We start from the raw sequence: 24,513 nt of genomic DNA, 5'->3' as shown, positions 1-24,513 counted from the left end.
CCCGTCCGCCGAGGGGCCGGGCCGGGCCGGGGGAGGCGCCGAGCCCGGACTGCGCGCTCACCCGCTGCGCTCTGGGCGGCCCGACCGAGCGGCCGTACCTCGCGCCCCGCGCGCCCCGCGCCGCGGCCCCGGCTTTTGTTGTCTCCGCCTCCTCGGCCGCCGCCGCCTGCGGACCGCGAACCGCGCGCCGGGACCTTGGCTCTGCCCTTCGCGGGCCGGGGCTGCGCGGGCCCGGCCGGATCCCAGAGAGGCGCGGCCGCGGGCGCCGCCGCCCCGCCATGGAGCTCCGGGCCCGAGGCTGGTGGCTGCTGTGCGCGGCCGCCGTGCTGGCCGCCTGCGCTCGCGGAGACGCTGCCGGCAAGACCCGGAGCTGCGGCGAGGTCCGCCAGATCTACGGCGCCAAGGGCTTCAGCCTGAGCGACGTGCCCCAGGCGGAGATCTCGGGTGAGTGAGCGCGCCGGGCCCCGGACCGCGGCGCGCCGGGGTCTCTCCTGCGCCTGCTGCTCTCGCCCGCGCTGCCCTGGTCGGCCCCGCGCGGCCACTCACCCCGGACGCCCGAATCCCGCCGCCCGCGCCCGGGCTCCCGGTGCCCCCCTCGCCTCCGCGCCGCCCGCCCTCCGCCCGCGTCCTGCGCCCCGCTCGGCCGCCCCAGCCCCCAACAGGCGCGCCGGCTCCTTCCCCGCGGATCTGCCCTCGCGGGGCCGTAGCCCGGCGGGCCCCAGCGCGGTGCGCTCCCCCAGGGCCACTGCCGGAGCTGAGCGTCCTCGGCCACCGGCTTGGCCCAGCTGCGTGGCGGGGCGGGGGTCTGAGACCCGGGGCGCACACCGGCCGCCCTCGCTGCCGGGCAGGGCTGAGCTGCGGGGCCGGCTGTCGCGGCGCAGCTGACGGTGGCCGCGGGCGACGAACCCCCACGCTGCTGTGCGCGCCCCTGCGGGAGGCGCCTCGGGTCCGCCGGGGATTCCCGCGGGGTCCCCAGCAAAACAGCCTCAGGGCGCTCGTGCTGGGGGGAGGCGCCGGCCCTGCCGCCGCCGGCAGGAATGCCGCCTGGCGGAGATGCCGGCCGCGGGAACTTCTGCCGCCCCGCGCGCCCGCCAGCCTGGCACTCCCTCCGCCCCGCGGGGAGTCCAGCTGCAGGTGGTCAGCATTTTGGATCCCGCCCAGGGACCGTACCATTTCTTTGTAAGAGCGGCTCCCCTCGCAGGCGGCCTCAGCCCTGCAGCTGCCCGTTCCCTCCCTGCTGGCCTCCGAGCAGCTTTGGGGACAGAAGTGTGAGGGCGGGAGGCGGAGCAGTGGACCGAGGGCCTCCCAGACCCCCGGACCTCATGCTCAGACTGCAGCCTGTCCGGAGCCCCACTGGCAGGGTGCCTGGAGGCACAGTGGGCCAGAGCAGGACAGACCAGGGGCTTGCCCGGGGGATCCTCCCAGACGGGGCTGGGGGGCCGGTGAGGGCAGTGCTCAGATGTGACAGGGGGCCACGGAAGGGCCAGGGCCACAGGGATGCTGAAGGAAGGGGAGGGCCTCCGTGGGGGAGGGGCCCGCGGCCCTACTCGCTGGGAGTGGGAGGTGGGCAGCCAGGCTCTGGACCTCTGGCTCCCAGGAAGGGCCGGCGACAGAAGCTGCCTTTGGAGATGCCCCCCCCCCCGGCACACGCGTACACACACACACACACACACACACACACCCGGGCTCTGCAGAGGCCCCTTCCCGGGTGCCCTACGACAGGCCCTCCTGTGCCTCCCTGTCAGGGTCAGGGCTGCCTCCCCACCACACTGGGCTCCCTCCCTGGTGGCCCGGGTCAGCTCGAGGTCCCCTGCACAGTTCGGTTCATGCCTCCCCAACCCTCACTGGACAAGGAACTTCTGCCTGGGTAACCCTGGCCTTCCTTCTGAACCCTCCGCAGACACCAGGGTCTCTGCCCCCGCCCAGCCCTCCGCGGACGGAAGGCGTCCCCTCTGCCCTCCACGCGTCCGCGGGGGCGCCCCCACGCCCTTGGGGACCATCCCAAACTTGCCCACATCCACAGGCTGAGAGACAAAAGTGGCAGAGCTTGGGCAGCTGCCAAGAGCGAGGAGACGGCAGGCCAGGAGGAGGGGCCGAGGCGGGGCGGGGGGCGGGGCAGGGGCGGGGCCTCGTCCCGCGGGTCAAGGGCCGGGGGTGAGCCGGTGGCTGTGGTGGCTGGAGGTGGGGCGCGGTCCATCCAGCCGGGGGAGCCGGCCGCTCAGCAGCTGTCCAAGCATCGTCCAGGCCAGAGCTTCGGGCGCCGCCCTCCTGTGGGTCTGGAATGCCCCAGACTGCGCCCTCCCGGCCAGGGCCCGGGGCTCCTCCCCTGGGGGAGCTGCCCTGTGGGACCCCCTTTCCTTCCCCCCTCCAGCGCTGGAGCCCTAGGCTGCCCTGCGGGGCCCAGGTGCTGAAGAGGGTGCCAGTGCCACACGGGGTGAAGGAAACAGGGTGACCTCCCCGGGCAGCGGCCGCCAGTCCTGTCCCTCCTGCGCCTGTGACTCAGTCTGGCCTTCGTGGGCCGGGCGCCCTCTGGTGGCCCCACGGCGGCACAGCCCAGGCGGCTGTCGCTCCGGCCAGGGGAGTGAGGGCTGTGCCGCGAGCCTCGCTGGACCCTCTGCGATGCTGAGTCACGCCCGCGTCCGGCCAGGTCGCCTCTGGTCTCCAGACGTCTCCTGAGCACCTGCCTGGCCTCCCCGCACGCGGCCGGTTTGCTGACTGCCCCGTGCCTCCCTGACCCTTCCCTGGGGACAGGACTACCTGTCCACTTCCCTGGTGTCCCCCCAGAGCCTGGCATGGCTCCCTGCCCCAGGGGTGCTGATGTAGTGCTTGCCGGGGACCCACGCATGTCCTGCTTCGTGCCAGGCTCCGTGGAGCGGGCAGTGCCTGGGCAGAGGTCAGAGGGCGTGGGCCTGTCAGCTCCTGAGAATTGCCTCCGCCGCCTGGGATCAGGCCTCCCCGACAGCAGGGGTCGGTGGGGTGTGCCAAGGACCCCCCTGCCAAGCCCACTGAAGAAATCTTTGCTTCTCAGCACCGCTCTGACCACGTGGGTGGCAGGCACCCGTCCTGAGGAGGGTCCCTCAGAAGCCCTAGGCCTCCCCCCACGTCCCAGAGCCCGCCCCCCAGTGTCTGTCCCTCAGCCGTGGTCAACGGCGCTCACGCACGCCACCTGGCACACAGCCCGCCCCAGACCAGAAGGTTCTGTGCGCACCGTCCTGTTCAGAAGGCGGACGGCCCCGTGCGCCTGATGTGGGTCCCCAAGGTGGTTCGCGGCCTCCGGCACTGCTGCTGCTCTGCGCCCCACCTTTCCAGGAGCGGAGGTTTCATCATCCCCAGCCTGAGGCCAGGGCTTGGGGGGTGCGCGGGGGGCCCAGGGGAGCCAGGATCTGACAGGGCCACCTGCATGATGCAATGGCCGGGGCCCCTTGCTGGAGCCTCTGTGCCGGACACGCCGCTGAGCTCCGTGGAGAGCTGGGCTGTCCCCCGGGGCCTGGGCTCGGGGCTGGCCCCGCCTCAGCCTCCCACCCTGCTCGGCCTCTCCCGCCTGTTTCTGCTCCTGCGACAGTGGCGGGAGTCGAGACCACCCTGAAGGTCCCCAGGGGGCGCCACGCACGTTGCTCCCTGCCACCACCCCCCCCTGCACCCTGCCCCTGAAGGCCTGAAGTGGGGCTCACGGCCAGGCCTCCAGTCGCCTCCCCCTTAGCCCCTGGCCCTGGGCTCCGTTCCTTAGGCCGCGTTAGAACTTCCCTCACCTGGGACCCCTCCCGAGGGCCCCCCCACCCCCAGCGCCCCACCTCCAGTCTGGCCCTGATGCAGCCAGCCAGGCCGCCAGTGAATTGGCCTCCACGTAGCCGGGCCTCACCCTCTGCCTGGCGCCCGCTGCGTGTCCAGCGAAGGCCAGGTCTTTGGTGGCCTTGGGGCCTGGCCATGCTCACTGGGAACAGCGCACGCCCAGTCAGCAGGCCCGCAGGCTGGGGAGGCTGCCCGCAGGGGGGCGGGGACACAGGGCTGGGCCGGAGCCGGGAGGAGAGCGCAGTGGGGTGTGGGCGTGCTCGGGCCCCATGGGCACGGGGGTCGGCCCGGCTGGCCCCGGACGGGTCACAGGCTGGGAGGGGCCACGGTGGGGTCAGGTCGGGCCTGGGCCTGGACGTGCCCAGGCGGTGAGAGGTGGGACTCCCCTCCTGTGTGCCGGGCCCGCCCCCAGGCCTGGCTTGGTTCACGGTAATTTCAGACCAAGATCCGGACCCGCGTGTGGGCCTGGAGGGTGCTGGGCCTGCAGCCTGTGCCCAGTCCCAGCCATGGAAGGTCTGTGCCCAGCGCCCGCTGCCAGCCCCGATCACGTCTCCCTGTCAGCACAGCCCTGCGGGGTCAGGCCGTCGCCCACAGGCTCAGGCGGGTGAGGGCCGCGGCCCAGGGCCACCCACCCCGGAGCCCAGCCCCGCGCCGCCCTGCCGGCTGGCAGCCTCTCCTGCCCATGTTCGTCTGGGAACAGGCCCAGGCAGGTGCCCTGAGCTGCCTGAAGTCTCCTGGGGGCGGGGGCCAAGCCACAGTCCCTTCTCCTCCCTCCCACCCCGGGCCTCACCCCATCTTCCCAGGTGGGAGCAGCAGCGAGGCCGAGGCACAGGCTGGCCCGTCCCGCACGGTGGCCTGTCCCGCAGGGTGGCTCTGTGCGGGGGGCAGGGCCCAGGCTCCAGACTCCCTATCAGGCCACGGTGCCGGGAGGCGCTGGGTGTGAGGGGCACACGCCTGCTCCCCCAGGCGGAACCCAGAATCCTGACGGGGAGGGCCCAGGAGCTCCTGGGGGAGCAGCCCCGCCCCACCCCCTTGTCTGCCTGTGGCCTCAGCATCGGCTCCTGCCAACTCCTGGCTGGCTCACCTCCTGGCACGCAAACCCCCTCTTGCCAAGCGGGCCCTCCCCGTGCCCACCCACAGCACACGGCCGGCTCCTCCCGCCTCGGGGCCCTGCTGCCCAGCTGCCCCGGGCCTCCCCAGCACACGCACGCTGCGGAGGGCTCCCTGTGTCCCGGGGTGCTCCCCAAGTCTGGGCAGGCTTCGGCTCTGTTCAGGACAGCGAATGTTCCGAGCGTGTCCCGTGGACCGGTCCTGGGCGGGGTGCCAGGGGTCGGGAGTGTGTGGGCTCCCAGGGCTGCCGGGACCGGCACTGCAGCCTGGGTGGCTTACACAACACAGGTGTATTGTCTCGAAGTTCAGAGGCTTGAACTCCAAGATCAAGGCGTGGGCTGAGCTGGCTCCTCCTGAGGCGGTGGGGGCGGCGTGGGGCCGGGGCTCTCCGGTTTCCGGGGGCTGCTGGCTGGCGACCTTGGCCTTCCTGCTGGGGCCGCGGGGCTCCGGCTTCACCTCTGCCTGGCCTTCCTCCTGCGTGTGTCTCCGATTCCCGTTAACCCTGTAGAGACGAAGACACAGTGCTATCGAATTAGGGGTTTACCCAGCTCCCGCGTGAGCTCGCCTTAACCACTTACATCTGCGGGGCCCCCATACTCAAACGCGGCGCCTGCCGAGGCCCGGAGGCTACGAGTCTGGAGTGAGGATGGGGGCTCTTCCTGTCGGCGGGCGGGTGGGGAGCCGAGACTCTGGGCATTTCGTGTCAGGGGCTCCTTAGGACAGGGCCCGGCCTCCCTGAGTCTGCCACAGGCATGTGCCGAGGCCCCGGTGACGACGTGGGCCTCGGACCGTCTTCTGGCCCGAGCCGCACCCCCACTGACCGGCCAGCTCCCTGGCACAGCCCTGGCTGGCGTGGGGGTTGGGGCTCCGGAGGCCCTCGCTTCAGGTTTCGTGGTGCCGCTTGGTCCTTGGCCAGACGTGGGTCCCTGTGAGCCTCAACTTCTCCGTTCCCATCAGGGCGGGGCGCCGGGGGCCACTCGCTCGGACGTTGAGACCGCTGACACACGTGTGGCTTGTCCGGGAACCGGGGAGGTGTGAAGGGGCCGGTTAAGATCCTCACGGGGGTCAGGGGACACCTGGCTGGGACAGTTGTGCCTTTGGCCTCCGCGAGCCTTGGACAGGTTCCCACCCGCATGTGGGAGGGCCTCCCAGCAGGGGACACTGTGCAGGGCAGGTGTTGGGCCCCAGGTGGACTTCGGGGGGAGGAGGCGGGGGCTGCTGAGGGGCGGGGAGGCGGGGCGGGGCCCGGCCCGGAGCAGCGGGAAGAGGAGGGAGGCAGCCGGCTGCCGGCCACCCCAGGAGGCTTGCTGCTCATGCTGCTCATTTGTGCTAAATGCTCCCTGGGTTCTGGAGGCTTGGCTGGGTGACAGGTCAGCCCCCAGGGGCTCTATCCATCCTGCTCCCTCACCTTCTGCTCTGACCTTGGCCCCAAGGGCCCAGAGCCCCGCCCGCCGCCCCTGCTGTGGCTCAGGAGGGGCCCAGGCTGTTTGCGGACCAGCCCGAGACCCAGGCCGAGGGTGAGAAGCAGGCTGAAGACTAGTGAGCAGCACTGAGCAGCTGGCACCGTGCGAGGCCTGCCCGGGGCACCTCCAGGCCGGCCTCCGTCAACGAGGGGTCGGGGCCCGGCCAGCGCACAGGGCAGCCGTGGCAGGTTCTGCGGCCAAGGAGAGGACCCGAGCTGCAGCTGACCAGTAAGGGAGGCACTGCAGGAGCCCCAGCTCTGGGCCCCTCCTTTCTACCCGCCAGGGTGCCCGGGGCAGGCCGAGGCCTCAGTCCCCGGCCACGCCTCCTTCAGCTTCACCCTACCCTCCACTGGCTCATCGCCTGGAGGTCCCTCCCAGACTCCCAGAGCGGGCAGGATGGGGGTGTCTCAGGGCAGGTGGAGTACCACTGGGCGTGAGCACCTGGCGTGCAGCTGGGGAAACCCCAGAGCCCTGTGTGTCAAGGGGCTTCTCCCCCGTCGTCTCCTGCCCCGGGCCAGGGCCTGCCACCTGCTTGCCCAGCCAGTCGCCCTGGCCCGGGCTTGCTCAGGTGTCTGGTGTGGCCACCAGGGGACGGTGCCAGCCGCTGAGAGAGGCGCCCGGGGCGGAGCGAGTGGGGGCGAGGCCATGCAAGCCTGCCCCACGGGGCACTGGGGGGCCATCCTTGTGGCCCAGAGCGCTCGAGGGAGGCCAGGTCAGGCCAGGGACACAGGACCTCGTCCTTCCGTCCATCCGTCCGTCCACTGTGTGCTCACTCCCCGCTGGCTTCCGGGGCACAGATGAAAGACCATGGTCCCTGCCCCGAGGAAGACAGGTCTGCTGAGATGCTCGGTGGCACTGCCAGCCCCTCCCAGACCCTGCGTCCCGGGCCAGCCGGCACCGTCCGCGTCCTCAGCACCCTGGGCAGCCTGCCCCGGGACAGTGAGTTTGGCCGCAGGCCAGCACGTCCTCCTCCCGGGTGGGGAGCCAGGCCCTGCAGCGAGACCTGGAGGCGACCGTGGCCTCAAGTCTCCTGGGGAGACACTTCCTGGGCTCACCATCAGCACCTGAACCTGGAGGTGTGTGGCCCACGCGCACCTTCGGACGACGTCCCCAGCCCTGAGAGCCTGTGGTCCCGTGTGGCTGTCCGCGCCCATCCCTGCACCTGGGGCCATCTGTGGCCATCGGGGCCCCTGTGACGACCGTCTGGGACCCCAACTGCCCCTCCGTGGTCTGGGGGCCACGGGGAGTGCAGCTCGCCCACTCGCGGCCGGCCCGGGGCTCGGGGCGGGCGGGGGGGAGGACGATGCTGGCCGCTGCCCGCGTGGCTCAGGCCTCGACGAGCGTCTGCGGCCGTCACGGACTGTGGGGGCCTCCGGGTGGACCAGCAGAGGCGTTTTACAGGGACCCGTCTCCTAAACGGCTCAGCCGCACGTCCCGGAGTCTCTCCCCCGGCCCGCCAGGGACTGTCCACGGGGCAGTCCCGCACATCCAGGCGTCCTCCCTCGGGGTGACCCGACACTCAGGGGTGGCACCTCCTTGTCACTGTCCTTGGGCTGGAGGACATCGAGAGTCAAGGTCAGACACACAGCTCAAGGCCCCTCCCTGAGGCAAGATGGGTGTCCCCAACCTGGAGCAGCTGCCCCGGGGGTGTTTTCGTGTCACAGTGATTTAGGGGTACGGTCAGGGAAGCCAGGGACCCCATGCCTTCCAGAAACCCTAGCAGCACCCCATGACAGGCACTGGAGCCGAAACTGTGGGCAGGACGGGAGGGGGTGGGGGGAGGTGGGGGCAGCCGTCGGCTTCCGGGCAGCCTTGGGGGGGGGTGGGGGGGGAGGGGGGAGGCGATGGCCGGAAGGATGGGCGTGGGGGGTTCCTAACGGGGGGCGGGGCACAGGAGGGGCACGGGGACAGAACTCAGGGCTCGAGAGATGGCCTCCCCTTTTGCCAGCCTCTGACTGAAAGCTGGCGTTTCCTGTCCCCCACCGAGGAGCAGGGAGGTCCCAGGATGTGGGGCTCAGTCGCCGGCAGAAACCGCGGATGCTTCGCTGTCCCTTTACCTCTGCGGCAGACAGCGCGAGCCCCGTTTACACCCACCGCAGCTGCGAGTCGCCCGCGGGGGTCGGGCCTGCGGCCGGGGAAGGCCCGCGGCCCCTGGTCACCGGCCCCTGGTCACCGGCCCCTGGTCACGCGTCCGCGCTGCGGCCGCTGCGCGCCGCACCACACCCGCTTTCCTCCGCGGCCCTCCGCGGGCGTCTTCCTTCTTAGCCTTGTCTTGAGAAGGGGTCTGCAGGCTTCGGCAGATGGCCGAGGGGCCCAGGGCCCAGGGGAGGAAGGGCGCCGGGCCCCTGGGGCTGCGTGCGAGCGATGAGGACGCCCCTGCTCCCGGTCAGGTGCTGCCCCAGGTGGGGGCGATGGGGGGCGATGGGGATGCCCCCCCTCCCGCAGGTGCTGCCCCACACCTGTGCTGCGCCGGCGCTGTCCCAGGTGCTGAAACGCAGGGCCAGGAGGAGAATCAAGGGTCACACGCACTGTGGCCACGGTGACCGGTGACCACATGTTATTTTTTTAAGTTAAAAATACAGGAAAATCACGTGTGAGTCTAGACAGGGGTGTGGGGTTTGCAGTGGCACCCACTGCCCCCACCCCCGCCCCTGGTGTGGCGCACGGACCCCTGCCCGCCTGGGGCCCCTGGCCCAGCTCGGCCACTCCTGCGGGAGCTGTGGCCTTCTCACCCTGCCCGCGGGGGGGACTTGTCATGCGCGGCCACCACCCCACTCTTGGCCCAGGGGCCTGGCCCCTGTGCTGTCCTCACGGGGCCCCCCGCCCTGCGCTGTTCCCCGGGCCCCGATTTCTCCAGTATGTGGCACGTTTCATGCACAGTGTGGGGAGGAGATGGTCAGTGTGGAAGGCCAGGAGGCTGGCGAGCCACTCTGAGGAGCCAGGGCCGTGTGCGCCACTGAGCGCCGAGGGCGGCCGCCGGCTGGGCTCGCGGGCAGGCCCCACCCTGGCCGAGGGCCAGTGTCCCTTGAAGCCAGTGGCCATTCTCGCCAGCCCTCATCTTGGAGAAAGGGGGGGCCCCCGTCAGAGGCCACACCTGCCCACTCTCCCCGGCTGTGCGGCCTCGGGCCAGTCGCCGAGTCGCTGTGCCCAGTGCAGGTGTCCCGTGCGGGCGGCCGCAGCACCTGCCGCGTGGAGCGGCTGTGACAGCCGGTGCCCACAGCTAGGGTGCTCCTCGGGGTCGCAGGCTGGGGCCGGGGGTGACGTCAGGGACGCAGCCATTGGGGAGACGCCCGTTCTTTCCCACAGTCCCGTCTTCCAGCGGCACTGGTGGGGGGGGGCGGCGAGGGGCTCAGGGGAGGTCCAGGCCGGAGAGGGAGGACTCTGCCCTCCGTTACCGACTGCTGCTTCCGGGCGTCTGTGCAGCTGGACGTGGCTGGACAAACTACAGAACACACGGTTACATGAGATTTCCAGATAGATGGGTAGTTCTGTAGTGCGAATATTTAATTTAATTTCAAATAAGTTTCAGCACCGGCACGTCCCATCTATTTAGTATGAGTATATCCCAGCTATTTGGGGCGAGGTCGTTTGCTGTTTTGGCGGCAAACTACACATGATAGAATTTACCATCTCAACCACGTTTAAACTCGCGGTTCAGTGGCATTAAGTGCTTTCACATTGCACAAACGTCCCCACCATCCCTGTCACCTTCCCACACGGAACGCCCCCTCCCCCTAGCCCCCCCCAGCCCCCCAGCCTCTCCCCCAGCCCTGGCTTTGACTTTCTGGGGACCCCGTGTGAGGAGACCCTCACAGTACTAGTCATTTCGAGTCCGGCTTCTTTCCCTGGCTCAGTGTCCCGGGGCCTCGCCCAGGGCGTGGGGGTGTCGTCGCCTGTGGCCGAGCAGCGTTCCGTGCATTAGGGGACACGCGTGTGCACGTGTTGGCTCCCGTGAAGAGCGCTGCTCTGAGCCGGGGGGTACAGGACTGTTCACGTCCCTGCTTTCTGTTCTTTGGGGCCAGTCCCTTTTACACTAAAAGGTAACGCGGCATCTGAAATGCCCATTTAACCGTGTCCTGCGTCTGCACCGCCTGCCGTCCCCCGGTTCCCCGCCTGCCTGCGGGGCTGGCCCTTGCTCAGGCCCACACGCCTGGGAGCTGGGTGCGCACCGGAGGCCGGGGTGCTGCCCGGGCAGCCGCGCCGAGTAAGCAGCCGGGAGCCCGCCTGCCTGGTCCGCCTGCTCAGGACCGTCCTGTGGGGCAGGGAGGGGCCGTCTGTCCCCGAGAGGAGGGAGACCAGGAGGCTCTGCTGCACCGGGCCCCGCCCCCTGCTGTCACCCCCGGCTCAGTGACTTTAGTGTGGGCTGGGGAAGAGGAGCCGCCGAAGCTGAGTGACCCGGAACTGGCGAGGGCTGAGACCCCCCACAGCAGCTGGGCAGCCCGGCCCGAGCTGACGAGGAGCCCTGGTGGGGTGCGAGCCCCCCAGAGCAGGCCGCCTCGAAGCAGCACACTGCTGGCTGTCCCGCTGCCTCTGGGGAGAGGTCAGGTCAGGGAGGCGACCGCTTCCTGGGCCACGATGGCGCTGCAGCCTGGTTCCTGAGCCGCCAGCACGGGCGAGGACGCTCATTCCTTCATCAGCATTGATCTCCTCTGCGCTGGGCCTGGCCAGGGTGCTGGGCGGAGAGGCTCCCACTGCAGGCGGAGCGGCCTCCTGCCTGCGTCAGGGAGGGTGGCCCTGGTGGCGCTCGGGGGAGGCCCCGGGGGAGGGGAGGGGCTCTGCCCAGGCAGTCCTGGGAAGACTTCTTGGAGGCAGGCAGAGTGAGTGGGCCTTGCAAGGCACTCGGCGAGGGGGAGGGGCTTGTGTGGGGGGTGGGGGGCGAGGGGGAGAGTGTTAATGGAAGCAGTGAGTCGGGGCTGGAGGGGGTGACGGCCGGGCTGGCATGTCAGGCCAGGCGTGTCCGCGGCCCTGAAGGGGGCTGCCAGGCTTCGCACTGGGTCCGAGGGGGACAGTCTGCCCCGCCCCAGCAGTTACGGGGCGTGGTGGGTGCGGCGGGGCTCCCTCAGCTGAGTCTTTGGTCTCCACCTGTGCTGCATTCACGGGCTGGGTAGACAGGCCTCCCCTGCATCTCGGGGGGGACGCAGCGGACGGGACCCCAAGCTGCAGCACCCCCTTCCACTATTCCAGGATGTCCCCCGAGGACACAGCGAGGGGACGGCACCAGTCCGTGTCTGGGGCCTCCTCGCTGTCCCGGGCCCCAGCAGAGGGGGACGGGGGGGCGGGCTAGATGGGAGAGCTGTGCAGAGCCCGGGGGTCCTCACTGCGTCACTGCTGGGCCACCACCGGATAGAGTTTGGGGGCGTCTCGGCGGTGCCCTCCACGTCACGGCCCGGACAGCAAGGCTTCTGGGAGCACCTCACCTCCAGGCCCCAAGACAGAGCTCCCTGGCCTGCAGCCAAGACCGAGGTCACGGGTGCAGCAGACACAAACCCAGGGTCCCCTCGCCCCTTAGTTGTCCTAAGGCCACACCATGACCTGTGAACCCTGAAGCAGCCATGAAGAGGTCAGCGGAGGGGGTCCGGCCTCATGGCCAGAGCTGTGACCAGGCCCACATTCAACAGGGTCCACCGCCTCGCCAAGACACCCCCAAACCTGGGGCCCACTGTCACGTGGCCTGCCCAGGGCATCCCCAAGCGGGAGCCAGGTGGCGGGTGAACCCCCTTCGTCGGCGGCCTCGGGTGCCCGGGCTGCCTCTGCCACGACACTTTGCTCAAGAGCTGCTTGTGCACAAGTCTCTGTGTCCCCGTGTGCGGGCTGGCTGAGGGGACACACGGCTCTGAGGGGAGGGTGGCCTGCGTGGGTGAGCTGTGGTTTTCTCCAGCGGGGCCGGCAGGCGGGGTACAGGCGAGGGCAGAGCTGGGGCTGTGGGGTGCGGGCGCAGTCGCTGGGAGCCCCTCGCCCTACGCAGTGACAGGGAGGAGTGGGCTGGGCCAGATGCAGTGTGGCCAGGAGGGGTAGAGGTTTGGTATCTCCTGGGGGGGCAGATCAGGGTGGCAGAGGCCCAGGTCACAGGGGTGAGAGGTGGGCCTGAAGGCAGAGGGCGATTGATGGTGGCCTCCGAGTGTTCAGGCAGCAGTGGGGATCCGGTCGGTGTCAGTGGGAGAGGGGCCTCCTAGGTGGTCCGCTGCCACTGCCCACCCAGGGGTCCAGCGACCGACATCACCCCGCCCCCCGGGTGTGCTCTGAGCCGAAGGGGTGTCATAATCTGTTCTCCCGCTCACGGAGACGGGGAACAGCACCCCGAGGAGCCCGGAGGCTGTAGTGGGCCCCGGATGGCCATCCCAAGGCAAGGAGGGGAGCTGCGGGCGCCGGCCTGCAGGCGGCGCGCGGGGCGCGGAGCCCGCGCCCGGGGCTTCCGGGAGGCGGGGCGGCGCGCGCGGCGGGCGGGGCTGCGGGAGGAGACGCCGGCCGCGCGCGCGCCAGTGCGGCTGCGGGGCTGCCCGGGCTGCGGCCGCAGAGTCGCGTCCGGCGGCGTCCCGCCGCGGCCCCCGAGCCCTTCCAGCCCGGCCCTGCGACTCCGCGATCCCCGGCCGGCCCCAGACCCCACGGACCACCGCACCGGCAGCCGCGCGCGCTTTCCGGGGTGTCGCCACTGCCGCCGCAGCTGGGGACTCGCCGCTGGAGCCGCCGCCGGGAAAGGGTCTCCGGCCAAAGCCGCCGTGGCCTCCGAGGAGTGGGGATCCAAGCTGGGGGCCCGCCCGGCCCGGCCCACCATCCGCATGACCATCTGCATACCCGTCCCCGGGCGCCGCCGTCACCCTCACTCTCCTCGCCACCCTCATCTGCACCCCCGGGCGCCCCTCACCCCTCCACACGCTCACCCTGGGCGACCCGTCTGTTCTCCACCCTCTTCCCATCGTGTGACCCCCCAACCGCCGGTCTCCACCCACCCGGCGCGTATCCCTGTCCGCAACCCCGCTCTGCTCGCCGTCAGTCCCCCGCCTTCATCCCTGCCCGCAGCGTCCCCGCCACTCCTCCCCACCCCGTCCCTTCTCTGTGCCCCGTCGCCTGCCGCAGCCCCCTTCCTGCAGCAAGCCCCCCTTCCTCTCCCATCAAACCCCTCCCCCTCCCCTCCGCTCGCAGCAGCCTGGAAGCCCCCTCTCCCGTCACCCCCTCCCCATGCCTGCCGCACCCACTGCGGCAAGCCCCTTCCCCGCCAATCGCGGCGCCCTCCTCCCCTCCCCCTGCGTGCCGCAGCCCCCGCACCCTCCGCCCGCGCCGCCGCGCCCACTGCGCCAGCGCCCCCTCCTCGCTGCGCCAAGACCGCGCCGCGTCCGCAGACCCCCGCGCGCCGGCTCCGGCTCCGCAGCGTGCGGTCTGCGTCCCCGGCCGGCAGCGACCCGTGCCCCGCAGCGGGGCTGCCTCGGCCCTGCAAGGTGGCAGCAGTGGTCCGGCCCAGGGCCTCCAGCCTTTGTTCTGCCGCCAGCGATGCAGCCCTGGGCAGTCCAGCGCTTGTCGCTTGTCGCCTGCTGGGAGCGGGAATCCCTCAGGGCCTGGGGGGCGGACCCGTCCCGTCCGCAGCCGGCGCCCCTCGGTTTTGGGTTTCTGTGCGAAGAGGCTCCGCAGCGGCAGAGGGACTCCTTGGTGACAGTGTCATTTGGCTGAAAGGGTGGAGGGGCTCGGGTGGTCGTGAGGGGCAGGGAAGGGGCTGGGAGCTGAGGGTGGCAGGTTACGGCTGCTGTTGATGCCTTAACGAGGGTGGAGGGTGGATGGGGTCGAAGTGTCCTCTCCCAGGGGTCTGAGGCCACCCTCCTGGGGGGGCTCGGTGCTCAACTGTAGCTCTGCCGCTGGGCTGTTGGGAGCCATAAGCTTGGGCGGCGGGGACACAGACCGGGCAGTGGGCGGGGCCCAAGGAACCTGCGGTTTGTCCAGTGCCCCTGCCCAGCTGGCCAGTGGACGTGGGGGAGGGTCCCGCTGCCGGCTGGGCGGGGTCAGGTGTCTGGAAAAAGGTCTACTGTTGGGGAACAGGTCTGCACCCCCAGTCAGTGGTCCGGGTCTGCCGCAGGGTCCGGAATGGAGTAGAGGGGCAGGGTAGGAAGGAGCCCCTGACCGCCCTCCCGGACCAGGCGCTCCCTCTGCGAATTTCGGCTGGTGCCGGGAACGGTCTGTCCCCGTCACAGCACATCTCAGGGCGGCCGTGCAGGCTCATCGTCCACCCTAAATTAGAGGATTGTCCGGAGGCTGGGTCGGGTCGGTTGGGGCAGAGCAGCTGGGATGTGGCTTTGGCGGGGCCGGAGCAGGCAGTCTGCACACCCCGGTGTGAGCTGTGGAAGCTTCTGGAGAGATGGGCTTGGCATGGCGCCATCTTCCCTCTGCCGTCTGCTCGTGAGGGGGCTGCCCCGTGGGGCCCGCACAGGTGAAGTCTGTCCAGCCTTGGAGGTGCTTACCACTCTCAGAGGGCAGGGGGCGGGCCTTGGGCTAAAGCATCGGGGTGACTTTGCTGGGGGGGGGGTGGCTGCTGGGTGGGGAAGCCGTTAGGAGGTGTTTTGCCTGTGTGCCCCAAGACTGGAGGGCTGGGAGCGGTGGCTGTGTGAGCGGGTGGCAGGTGGGGATTGGTGACAGAGGGAGCCTGGGCTGACCGCAGGAGGTCGGAGCCTGGGGGGCGAGGCAGGCAGGACTCGGCCAGGGCGGCTTCCACCTGGGGGCAGGGTGGGGCGGCCCGGCACTGGGGAGCTTGGGATTTGGGGGTGGGAGGGCAAAGCTGCCATAAAATGATAGACCTCTTTTCTCCTCAAAAATCCTGGGGTCCCAAGAAGAGGACATGTCAGAGCTAAGGGAAGGGAGACTTCAGGGGGGTGTGGCCAGCTGTCCACACAGCAAAGGGACCAGACAGCTCAGGAAGGAGGACGGGCCCTGCCAGGTGGGGAGCAGCCGCAGTGCGAGGGCAGGGCCCGGGGGCCAGGGGGCCAGGATGGTGCTGCCCATCCTGGCGGGGCGTGCAGGAGGGCTGCCAGCGTGGGGGCAGGACCAGACCCCTCCCGGGGCTGCCCCTTCCTCACGGTATTGATCTGAGAGAGGAGGTCGGGGTTCTGGGGAGGAGAGGTTCGCCGTTGCACGTGGAGAGTCTGGCTTACACGCCTCCAGGGCCGGGGAGCTCAGCCCCTCTCCTGCCACCCCCGCCCCCGCCCCCGCCCAGCACGGTTTGGCTCTGACCCGGAGGGACAGGCTTGCTTTCAGAAGGTACACGGGGCATCCTGCGGAGGCCACCCCTGCCCGCCCCATGTCCAGGGCCAACAGATGGCCTGCGGCCCCGGCCGAGCTGGGCCAGGGCCGGGCAGAAGGGAAGTGCACAGCTGCTGTGCCCGACCGCCAGCCACCGCGTCCGCCCCGCAGCGGGCTCGGGGGCCGCCTCGGCCCAGCCCGCCCGGGGCCTCAGGCCGGCGCCCGGGCTCTGGCTCCGTGTCTTCACTCCCGTGTGTGTCCGAGGAGGGAGGGAGGGACGGGGGCTGTGCTGGGGCTGCCGGAACAGCACAGGTCGCCGGGCGGCTGGGCACGGCGGCCCCCTCCCGGGGCGCCCTGTGCCCGGACGAGGTGGGGGGCGGTCTGCCCGGGACCGGGGAATTCTGCAGGGAGGGCGGCCAGCTGGGGGCGCTGTCCCTCCTCCCGGCAGCCAGCTGGGGGCGCTGTCCCTCCTCCCTGCAGCCATCTGGGGGCGCTGTCCCTCCTCCCGGCAGCCAGCTGGGGGCGCTGTCCCTCCTCCCGGCAGCCAGCTGGGGGCGCTGTCCCTCCTCCCAGCAGCCAGCCGGGGGCGCTGTTCCCCGGCCTGTGGATGCTTACACCCTTGCGGTCTGCCGGCTGCCCGTGACCCAGCCAGCCAGGCCCGAGTGCCCGTCACAGCTAAGCCCAGGCTGTTAGCTGGAGGCCCCGGGCCGGCACCCGCTGACTTTCTTCCCCCAGGGCACCCCCCAGCTTCCCCCTCACTCCCCCCAGCACTACCAAGAGCCCGGTGGCTCCAAGCAGCAGGACAAAGTCCTTGTGCTCTCCTGGTCCCTGCGGCTTGGGGTGGGAGCTGGCAGGGTGGGGGGACCTCTGGCCAGCGTGGGATGAGGGACCCGGGTCCCCCCTGGTTGGGGACACACAGCCCTTGCACGGCCACTGCCCCACCCTGTCCAAGGCCACGGGGCAGTGAAAGCAGCTGCGAGGCCCGGGCTGGAGCTGGCCGTGTCCTCGTGTCCCAGCCCTGCCTGGCCGGAGGTGCCCGCCCCCCACCCAAGGGAGGGGGCCCGGGACGGGGGTGCCCCCTCTCCACCAGGCTCTAGCTCTCACTCCAGCCGGCTCCCAGGAGACCCACACTTGGCCCGAAAGCACCTGCTCGCCCAGGGTCGGGCCCCAGACCCCGACTCTCGCAGCCCTGCAGGCCTGGGGCCCTCCAGTGGGTGGGCACACAGGTGGTCTTGCTGCTCCCGTCTGTCTGGCGGCCCTGACCCAAGTCAGGCCTGCTGGCGCCGCGTCCAGGCCCTGGGAGCAGAGGTGGCGGACCAGGCCTGGGCCCAGGGGAGAGGCGTTGGGAGCACAGGGCAGCTGGGTCCTGGGGAGGGAGACTGCTCCGGTGTGGGGGGGAGAGGCTGTCCCTTCCTGGCCCTCTGACACTTCCTCCAGCCCCTATCCCCCGTGAGCAGCAGCCCGCGGCCCCGCCCGCCCCCTCCTGCACTGCGCCTCGCCCGAGCCCAGAGCGGTTCCCTGTTCCATCTGCTCGCGTGTGTCGGCCTCCGCGGGGGCTCTGCGTGGGGGTGAACTGGGTCCGACCTGGCCGTCCCAGCCAGCTCTTCAGGGCTAGCTTGGCCTGGGGGTGCCCGGGTAACTACTGTCTCATAACTCCCGCCCGGGCCTCTTGGGGTCACCCGGGAGCTCTGCCCGGGCCACTCTGCCTCCAGCCCCACATGGCCTCTGCCCAGGCACCGAGACGCAGCGCGGCCGGTGGGGCGTGGGCTGGGGAAGGGGGGCTGTGGGGAGGGCTGCCAGGCAGCCCAGCGAGCGTGGGGTCCTGCGGCCGGGCGGCGTGAGTAGCCGGCCCCTCGCGATGTGACTTGGGCAGGAGCCCCAACCTTCCTAGTCTGTAAAACGGCCTCGCAGCACCCAGCTTAGAACGGCCACCGTTAGGAAGGGACCTGGCTTCCTCTCACGCCACCCCGCAGGTGCCCCTTCCCCGCGGCCCGGGGCCTCTGCCTGTCCTTCACCGCGATGGGCACACAGAGACAGCGCTGCTGGGAGCGGTGCCGGAGGCCACGGCACGAGGGGCGATGGGGTTTTGGGGGTGCAGAGGAAGGGCAGACCCGAGGGGGGCACAGGCATGTCTCGCGCCCCCCACCCCGCCCGCAGCAGGCGTTGGCCGGGGCCTGTCCTGACCCCTTTGGGGCCATTGCTTCAGACCAACCCAGAGCTGCCGGTCCCTGGGCACCTCTGCAGGTTGAGGCCCCCGCTCAGTGGGAGCCTGCACCCCAGGAGGTGTTGGGGACAGGAGGCTGAGGCTGCCCTGCTCCGTGGGTCCTTCCCGCAGTGTCTGGCAGCCCTCCCTAGCCCACACACGGGACCCCAAGGCCGCGCTGCAGTGGGCTGCGGCTGCGGCCTGCAATGGAGCCCCTCAGTGCATGCCGGCAGCAGGGCAGGGCAGGAGGCTGGGTGAGCGGGGCTGCCCTGTGACACCCTGCGTGGGACCCAGCCTTCTGCACCACGCCGGAGCCGCCCGGCCCTTCCCGGCCCCCGCCTGAGCTGTGCAGGGGCCACCCTGCCCAGGCGGCCCCCTGCCTGAGGCCAGCCTCCTGGCCCTGCAGCTGCCTCTGCGGGAGTTCACGCCTCCAACCTCCCTCCACGCCCCCTCACACGCACCCCCCCCCACAGGTGAGCACCTGAGGATCTGCCCCCAGGGTTACACCTGCTGCACCAGCGAGATGGAGGAGAACCTGGCCAACCGCAGCCGCACGGAGCTGGAGACCTCGCTCCTGGACAGCGGCCGCGCCCTGCAGGCCATGCTGGCCGCCCAGCTGCGGGGCTTTGATGGTGCGTGGACCCTGACCCCACGGGAGCCGGGGGCCGGGCTCGTGCTTCGCGGCTGGGGCCCGGGGGTCGAGTAGCAGGTGGCCGTCCACGGGCAAGGGCCCAAGCAGCGGAGCCGTGAGCCCCCGAGTCTGAGGCCCCTGGGTCCACCCAGCAGGCAGTGCAGGCCTCCCCGGGTGGCTGTTTGGGGAGTGAGTGCAGAGGGGACCTTCCGCCCTAGAGGCTCCTTGTCACCGGGGGTGGTGGGGCTCTCCTGAGCGCCTGACTGGCCTGTGCTGGCTACCAGGTGGCCTGAAGCCAGGCAGCTCGCATGGGGGCTGGGATCAGGCCGGGGTGGGGGGTGGGCTGCAGCGAGCGAGCCTGTCCTGGGTGGGGGCAGGGGGACTTCCAGGCCCCTGCTTTGGCCCTCACGCCCCTGGGGCAGCTGCCGTGGTGGACTCGTTTATTCCCGGCCCCTCGAGGCTGTCACCTCGATCCTGGGCAGAGGACGGAGGGCCCTAAACAGTGAATGGCGGGGCGACGTGCTGACACCCCCAGTGGGTGCAGTAGGAGGGCTCCCCAGGGAATGGCCTCTGAGCCGAGATCGAGGGAGGAGGTGCTGGCGGCGGCGGGGGGAGCAGGGAACAGGGCCTGGGCCCCGGAGGCTGACAGGCAGCCACGCGGCTCCCACACGAGGCCCGTGGACCCTGGGCCCCTCCGGCGCCTGGCCCCAGAGGCTCCCGGGAGCCCCACGTCCTTCCCACATGACTGCCGAGCCTGGCCAGCTTTCGTCGGCCTCAGCTCATGAGCGTCCAGTGTCCCTGTAGGGTCAGCCGTGCCGTCTCTGTACCTCTGACGGTGACACTCAGAGTGAGCCTTCCCTGGCCACCCAGGGAGGGGTGCGTGGGGCCCCTTCTGGGGCCACCAGACACCCAGCACTCCTGGGTCTGTCCCGCGTGGGGAGCCCTGCGCGGCGTCCTGGGCAGCGTCCCTCAGCCGGGCCCAGCTGCCACAGCACGGGGTGGGCAGGAGGGCAGGGCCCGCGCGGGCTTCACGGCCGCCCCCCTGCCCAGGTCACTTCCAGCACCTGCTGAACGCGTCGGAGCAGGCGCTGCAGGACACCTTCCCCGGCGCCTTCGGGGAGCTGTACGCGCAGAGCGCCAAGGCCTTCCGGGACCTGTACGCGGACCTGCGCCTCTACTACCGCGGGGCCCACCTGCACCTGGAGGACACGCTGGCCGAGTTCTGGGCCCGCCTGCTCGAACGCCTGTTCAGGCAGCTGCACCCTCACCTGCTGCTGCCGGACGAGTACCTGGACTGCCTGGGCAAGCAGGCCGAGGCGCTGCGGCCCTTTGGCGACGCCCCCCGTGAGCTGCGCCTGCGGGCGCCCCGCGCCTTCGTGGCCGCGCGCGCCTTCGTGCAGGGCCTGGGCGTGGCCGGCGACGTCGTCCGGAAGGTGGCCCAGGTGTGCACAGCTGCCCGGGCTCTCGGGCCCCCCTCAGGCCCACCCTCTGTCCAGTCTCTTCCTTGGCCAGGCTGGGTCCGGGAGGGAAGGGAAGAGAGACGGGCCCAGGGCCGGACACTGAGCCCGCTGCCAGGTCAGAGGCCCAGAGCAGAGCCATGTGTGCTGGAGGCTGGGATGGGGCCCGAGGGTGCCTCGCACCACTGGGCAGCCCATGGCACACCCACCGGTGACAGGTGTGGGGCATCGGCCCCAGGCCCACACGGCCCTGGGCGTGAGCCGCCTTCCTCTCCAGCTGGGGCGATCGGCAAGTCCTCCCCCAACCCCGAGCCTCTGTCCCCCCGTCTGCATGGCGGGGGTGCTCGTGGGATGGCTCTCCTGGGAGGGTCAGTGACGGCCGTGGACGGGGGGTCACAGCACTGCGACGTAGCAACTATCAGGGTGAGTGCCCCCAGGACCGGCTCACCGGCTGCCTGGGAAGAGACAGGGCCCCCAGGAAGAGCCAGGCCAGGTCTCACTGCGGTCAGGGCGGAACCAGGGCGCCCCGACTTCCGTCCGGAGCCCCTGCCCTGGGGCTCCTGGGGGGTGGGGCCACGGCTGTGAGGTGCTCAGGCTGCCTTGGCCCCCAGGTGCCGCTGGGCCCCGAGTGCTCACGGGCCGTCATGAAGCTGGTGTACTGCGCGCACTGCCTGGGGGTGCCTGGCACCCGGCCGTGCCCCGACTACTGCCTCAACGTGCTCAAGGGCTGCCTGGCCAACCAGGCCGACCTGGACGCCGAGTGGAGGAACCTACTGGGTGAGCCGTCCCTGCCCGCCCCCCAGAGCGGCCGGGGCCCCAGGAGGCGGGCGGGCCCTAGGGTCAGAGGGCAAGGGTCCCTTTGGAACGTCCCGGGCGGAGCGTGACGTGCTCAGCCGCTGGGAAGGGAGCCCCGTGGGACCGCAGTTCCTGTCCTTCCCCCCGGCGAGTGTCCGAGCGTGCACGTGCCGGCGCGTGTGCGACGCATGATGGACCAACGTGCACATGTGCCAGAGTGTGGCAGGGCGGGCCGGCGCGTGCACGAGCTAACGCCACACTGCCGGCGTGCGGCGGGGCGGCCGGCACGCACGTGCACTGCTCCGTGTGCGCACCACCGTGTGCATGCTAACGCACGCGTGTGCACTGGCGTGTACCTGCTTGCTGGCGGGAGGGGAGCCGCGTGCGCCCCTGTGAACACGTGGACACCCGTGAGATGGCTCCGCGTGCCCGCACGCGGCACACGTGGCCCCATGGACCACCAGCACATGCCACCGCACACGTGTTCGCGTGTGCGTGTGGCGGGCCGGTCGCGTGTTGACGTGGGAGGGGCCGTGCGCGGACGTGCCAAGCGCGCTCTGTGCTCACGCCTGTGCCAGACTCCACGGCGCTCATCACGGACAAGTTCCGGGGCCCCTCTGGCGCCGAGCGCGTCCTGGGCAGCGTGCACGTGTGGCTGGCGGAGGCCATCAACGCCCTCCAGGACAACAGGGACGTGCTCACGGCCAAGGTTCGGGCAGGAGGGCACGGCGGGCGTGGGGGGCGTGCCCCAGACGTGGCCTCGTGCGCCTCCAGGACCCCGTGGTCTCCCCCAGGTCATCCAGGGCTGCGGGAACCCCAAAGTGAATCCCCAGGGCCCTGGGCCCGAGGAGCAGCAGCGTTGGAGCAAGCTGGTGCTGCCGGAGAAGCCGCCCACGGGCGCCCTGGAGAAGCTGGTGCGGGAGCCGCGGCCGGCCAGGCCCTGCGGGGCGGGGGGCGGGGGGCGGGGGCGGCCTGGGCTCGGGCGCCCGGTGGCCTGACTGCTGCCCCACAGGTCTCTGAGGCCAAGGCCCAGCTGCGGGACGCCCAGGACTTCTGGGTCAGCCTCCCAGGGACCCTGTGCAGCGAGAAGACGGCCACGAGCACCGCCGGCGACGACCGCTGCTGGAACGGGGTGGCCAAGGGCCGGTAGGCGCCGCGGGCCGTCCGTCCGTCCGTCCGTCGCAGCCTCCGCCGGGCCCCGTCCGGCCCGAGGCACCGGGCGCTGTGCACTCGGGGGCATGCCTGACGCGGGACACCGAGCTGGGACGAGGACCAGAGCCTTGGCCGTGCCAGCTCACAGCAGCACACGCCGTGCCCAGGGCGACCCCGCCTGCACCGTGGGGGCTGCGTGGGCTCGTGCCGGCCCCCGACCGCCCCTGGGGGCCTCGGGATCTCGGGGTCGCCGCCGCCCGGGCAGGAAGGCGCATGGGGAGGCAGGCCAGGGCGGTGCCCCTTTGCAGAGACCGGGCAGTCACCCAGGGCCTGCCCTCCGGCCCCCAGGTACCTCCCTGAGGTGATGGGCGACGGCCTGGCCAACCAGATCAACAACCCCGAGGTGGAGGTGGACATCACCAAGCCCGACATGACCATCCGCCAGCAGATCATGCAGCTGAAGGTCATGACCAACCGGCTGCGCAGCGCCTACCACGGCGAGGACGCGGACTTCCAGGATACCAGTGAGGCCGGGCACCACGGGCCCCGCGGGCGCGTCAGAGCCCGCCGGCCGGGGGGGCCCCGGGCCCCCACCGCGGCTCTGCAGGCGCTGCTGCAGCCCAGCACCCCGCCCCCCGCGCGCCCCCAAGTACAGAGGAGACCTGGCCAGGCTGTCCGCCCAGCCTTGGCACACGCGGGGAGTCACCCGTGGTCGGGGGAGTTGGCGTCGCCCGGCATGGGAGGCCACACACGGGGATGCTGCACTTGGGGTCTGCGGGGCGGGGTGGCCTGCCTGAACCTCCTCTTGTCCCCAGGTGACGAGGGCAGCGGCTCAGGCAGCGGTGACGGCTGCCCCGACGATGCCTGCAGCAGGGCCGTCGACAGGAAGAGCTCCAGCTCGCGGACGACTCTGACCCACGCCCTCCCCGGCCTGTCGGAGCAGGAGGGCCAGGACACCTCGCCGGCCGGCTGCCCCCAGCCCCGCTCGGCCCTCCTGCTGCTCCTCCTCGCCCTGGCGCTCTCAGTGGCCAGGCCCCGGTGGCGGTAACTGCCCCCGGCCCCAGGGACCGAGGCCAAGGACCGACTTTGCCAAAACACGAGACAGACAATATTTAATTCCCTCGGGCGGAGGCCCTGGGGCAGGACGGGGAGGGACAGCGAGGGACCGCTGCCCTGTGACCGCGCTCGGGCGGGGCGAGACGCACTGGGCCCCAGGCCTGGCCTTGCCGGTCACCCTGGCTCTTAACTTTGTACGAGGTCCTCAGGTCAGCTAGAAGCAATGTCCCCCAAAGCCATGTACATTTCAGGGATGTTGGGGATGCTGGCGGCGGCCCGCCTGCCCGTGCTCCCCCTGCCCCGGCTCCCTGCACTGTCACGGGAGCAGTGAGGCCTGGCAGGCGGCGGGCCAGCCTGTGCCTTCCTCTCCTGCTGGGATCCAGGGGCCCCCACCCTGCAGCACCCCGAGAATCCCTGAGGGCGTCGGGGTCTCCGCCCCTCCGGGATCTCACGGGGCCTCTGGGCTTATGCATGAACCCTTCCTGTGCAACCAGGCCCCCCACCCATGATGCCGCAGGCCCTGGAGCCCATGCCGGTGTGAGCGCCTGTCTGGCCGGGTGGCCCTCCCAGGCCTCGTCCCTGCCACAGGCGAGTGACAGGTGGTCCAGGGCGCTTGGCGAGCTGCCACCAGCCCAGCCCTGCAGCCTGGGCTCCACGATCGGTCATCTGCGGGGTGAGGTCCAGCTCCCGGCCGTCCCAGGAGAGCAGGCCCGGGCTTCCACAGGGTCCCCACGCACACGTGGGGCCAGGTCCGTGGCCTGCACAGGACGTCCAGCTGTGGGGAGGAGCGGCCTGGCCACTCTCCTGCCTCCTGTCGCCACCCAGACCGAGGGTCAGGTCGCAGCTCAGGGTGACACGGGCCAGGGCTAGACGTGGCCTGTGGCTGTCGCCTGGCCACGCGGATGCCGGGCGGCTGGCGACACCGCAGCTCAGGGCCAGCAAGTCCTGGCCCTGCAGGCCAGGGTGACGCCCGGGTCCCCTCCTTGGCCCCGCCGGCCGCGGGGGGCCGGGGCCCGTGACAGTTAAGGGCTTTTCCCGGTGTGCAGCCGTTCACACGCGCTCCCCGTCCTTGCTCGCTGAGGGCTGTGTTCGCAGCTCCTCCCACGTAGCTTTAGAGGGGCCTGGGCCAGGCTCACCCCTGCTCACGCGGGCGCGGGGGAGGGGCTCAGGCATGGTCCTCGGGTATGCGGGACCCAAGGTTCCCAGCCTCTGCCCCGCCAGGTGGCCCAGTCCACAGGCACGCCACCCCATAATAACCCTGCTAGTGTCAGGTGGGGGCTGGGCCCGGGCCTCCTCCCCTGCGAGCAAGGCCAGCCGGACTCTCAGGGACTCGGGTGGTGGCCGCCCGTGCGCCTGGACAGCTGTGCTGCTCAGGGACGGCCCGGAAGAGGCCCGTGCGTGGCCCCGCTCTGCGCGCCTCGCTGGGCGGGCGGCCGTGCCGCGGTCCCCGGCCAGGCAGTGACCAGGCCTGCTGCGTCCTGCTGCACGGCACCACGGGCGACGTGTGTTCTGTGAGTCCGTGAGTAAATAAACGGCTGGAGACCTCGTGGCGTGTGCGTGTGCGTGCGCGCTGTGGCCCCTTCCTGCCCAGCGTGGCCGGGGGCTGAGCCCGAGGGCTGTGTGCAGCGGAGGCGGCTC

General features: G+C 71.3%; 1 protein-coding gene across 1 annotated transcript; it reads left to right on the top strand.

Annotated features, from left to right (window-relative positions):
- On the top strand, positions 1 to 24,421 carry GPC1 (glypican 1). The gene is made up of 9 exons (XM_016144250.2): positions 1 to 444; positions 18,258 to 18,416; positions 19,466 to 19,857; positions 20,484 to 20,649; positions 21,246 to 21,376; positions 21,462 to 21,581; positions 21,680 to 21,813; positions 22,168 to 22,343; positions 22,635 to 24,421. The coding sequence occupies exons 1-9, from the start codon at positions 279 to 281 to the stop codon at positions 22,865 to 22,867; spliced, it is 1,677 nt and encodes a 558-aa protein (XP_015999736.2). The 5' UTR covers positions 1 to 278; the 3' UTR covers positions 22,868 to 24,421.
- Positions 24,422 to 24,513: the final 92 nt, after the last annotated feature.

The sequence above is a fragment of the Rousettus aegyptiacus genome, unplaced genomic scaffold (genome assembly GCF_014176215.1).
Source record: "Rousettus aegyptiacus isolate mRouAeg1 unplaced genomic scaffold, mRouAeg1.p scaffold_m13_p_2, whole genome shotgun sequence".
NCBI lineage: Eukaryota > Metazoa > Chordata > Mammalia > Chiroptera > Pteropodidae > Rousettus > Rousettus aegyptiacus.
This window is presented reverse-complemented; position numbering and strand designations above follow the sequence as displayed.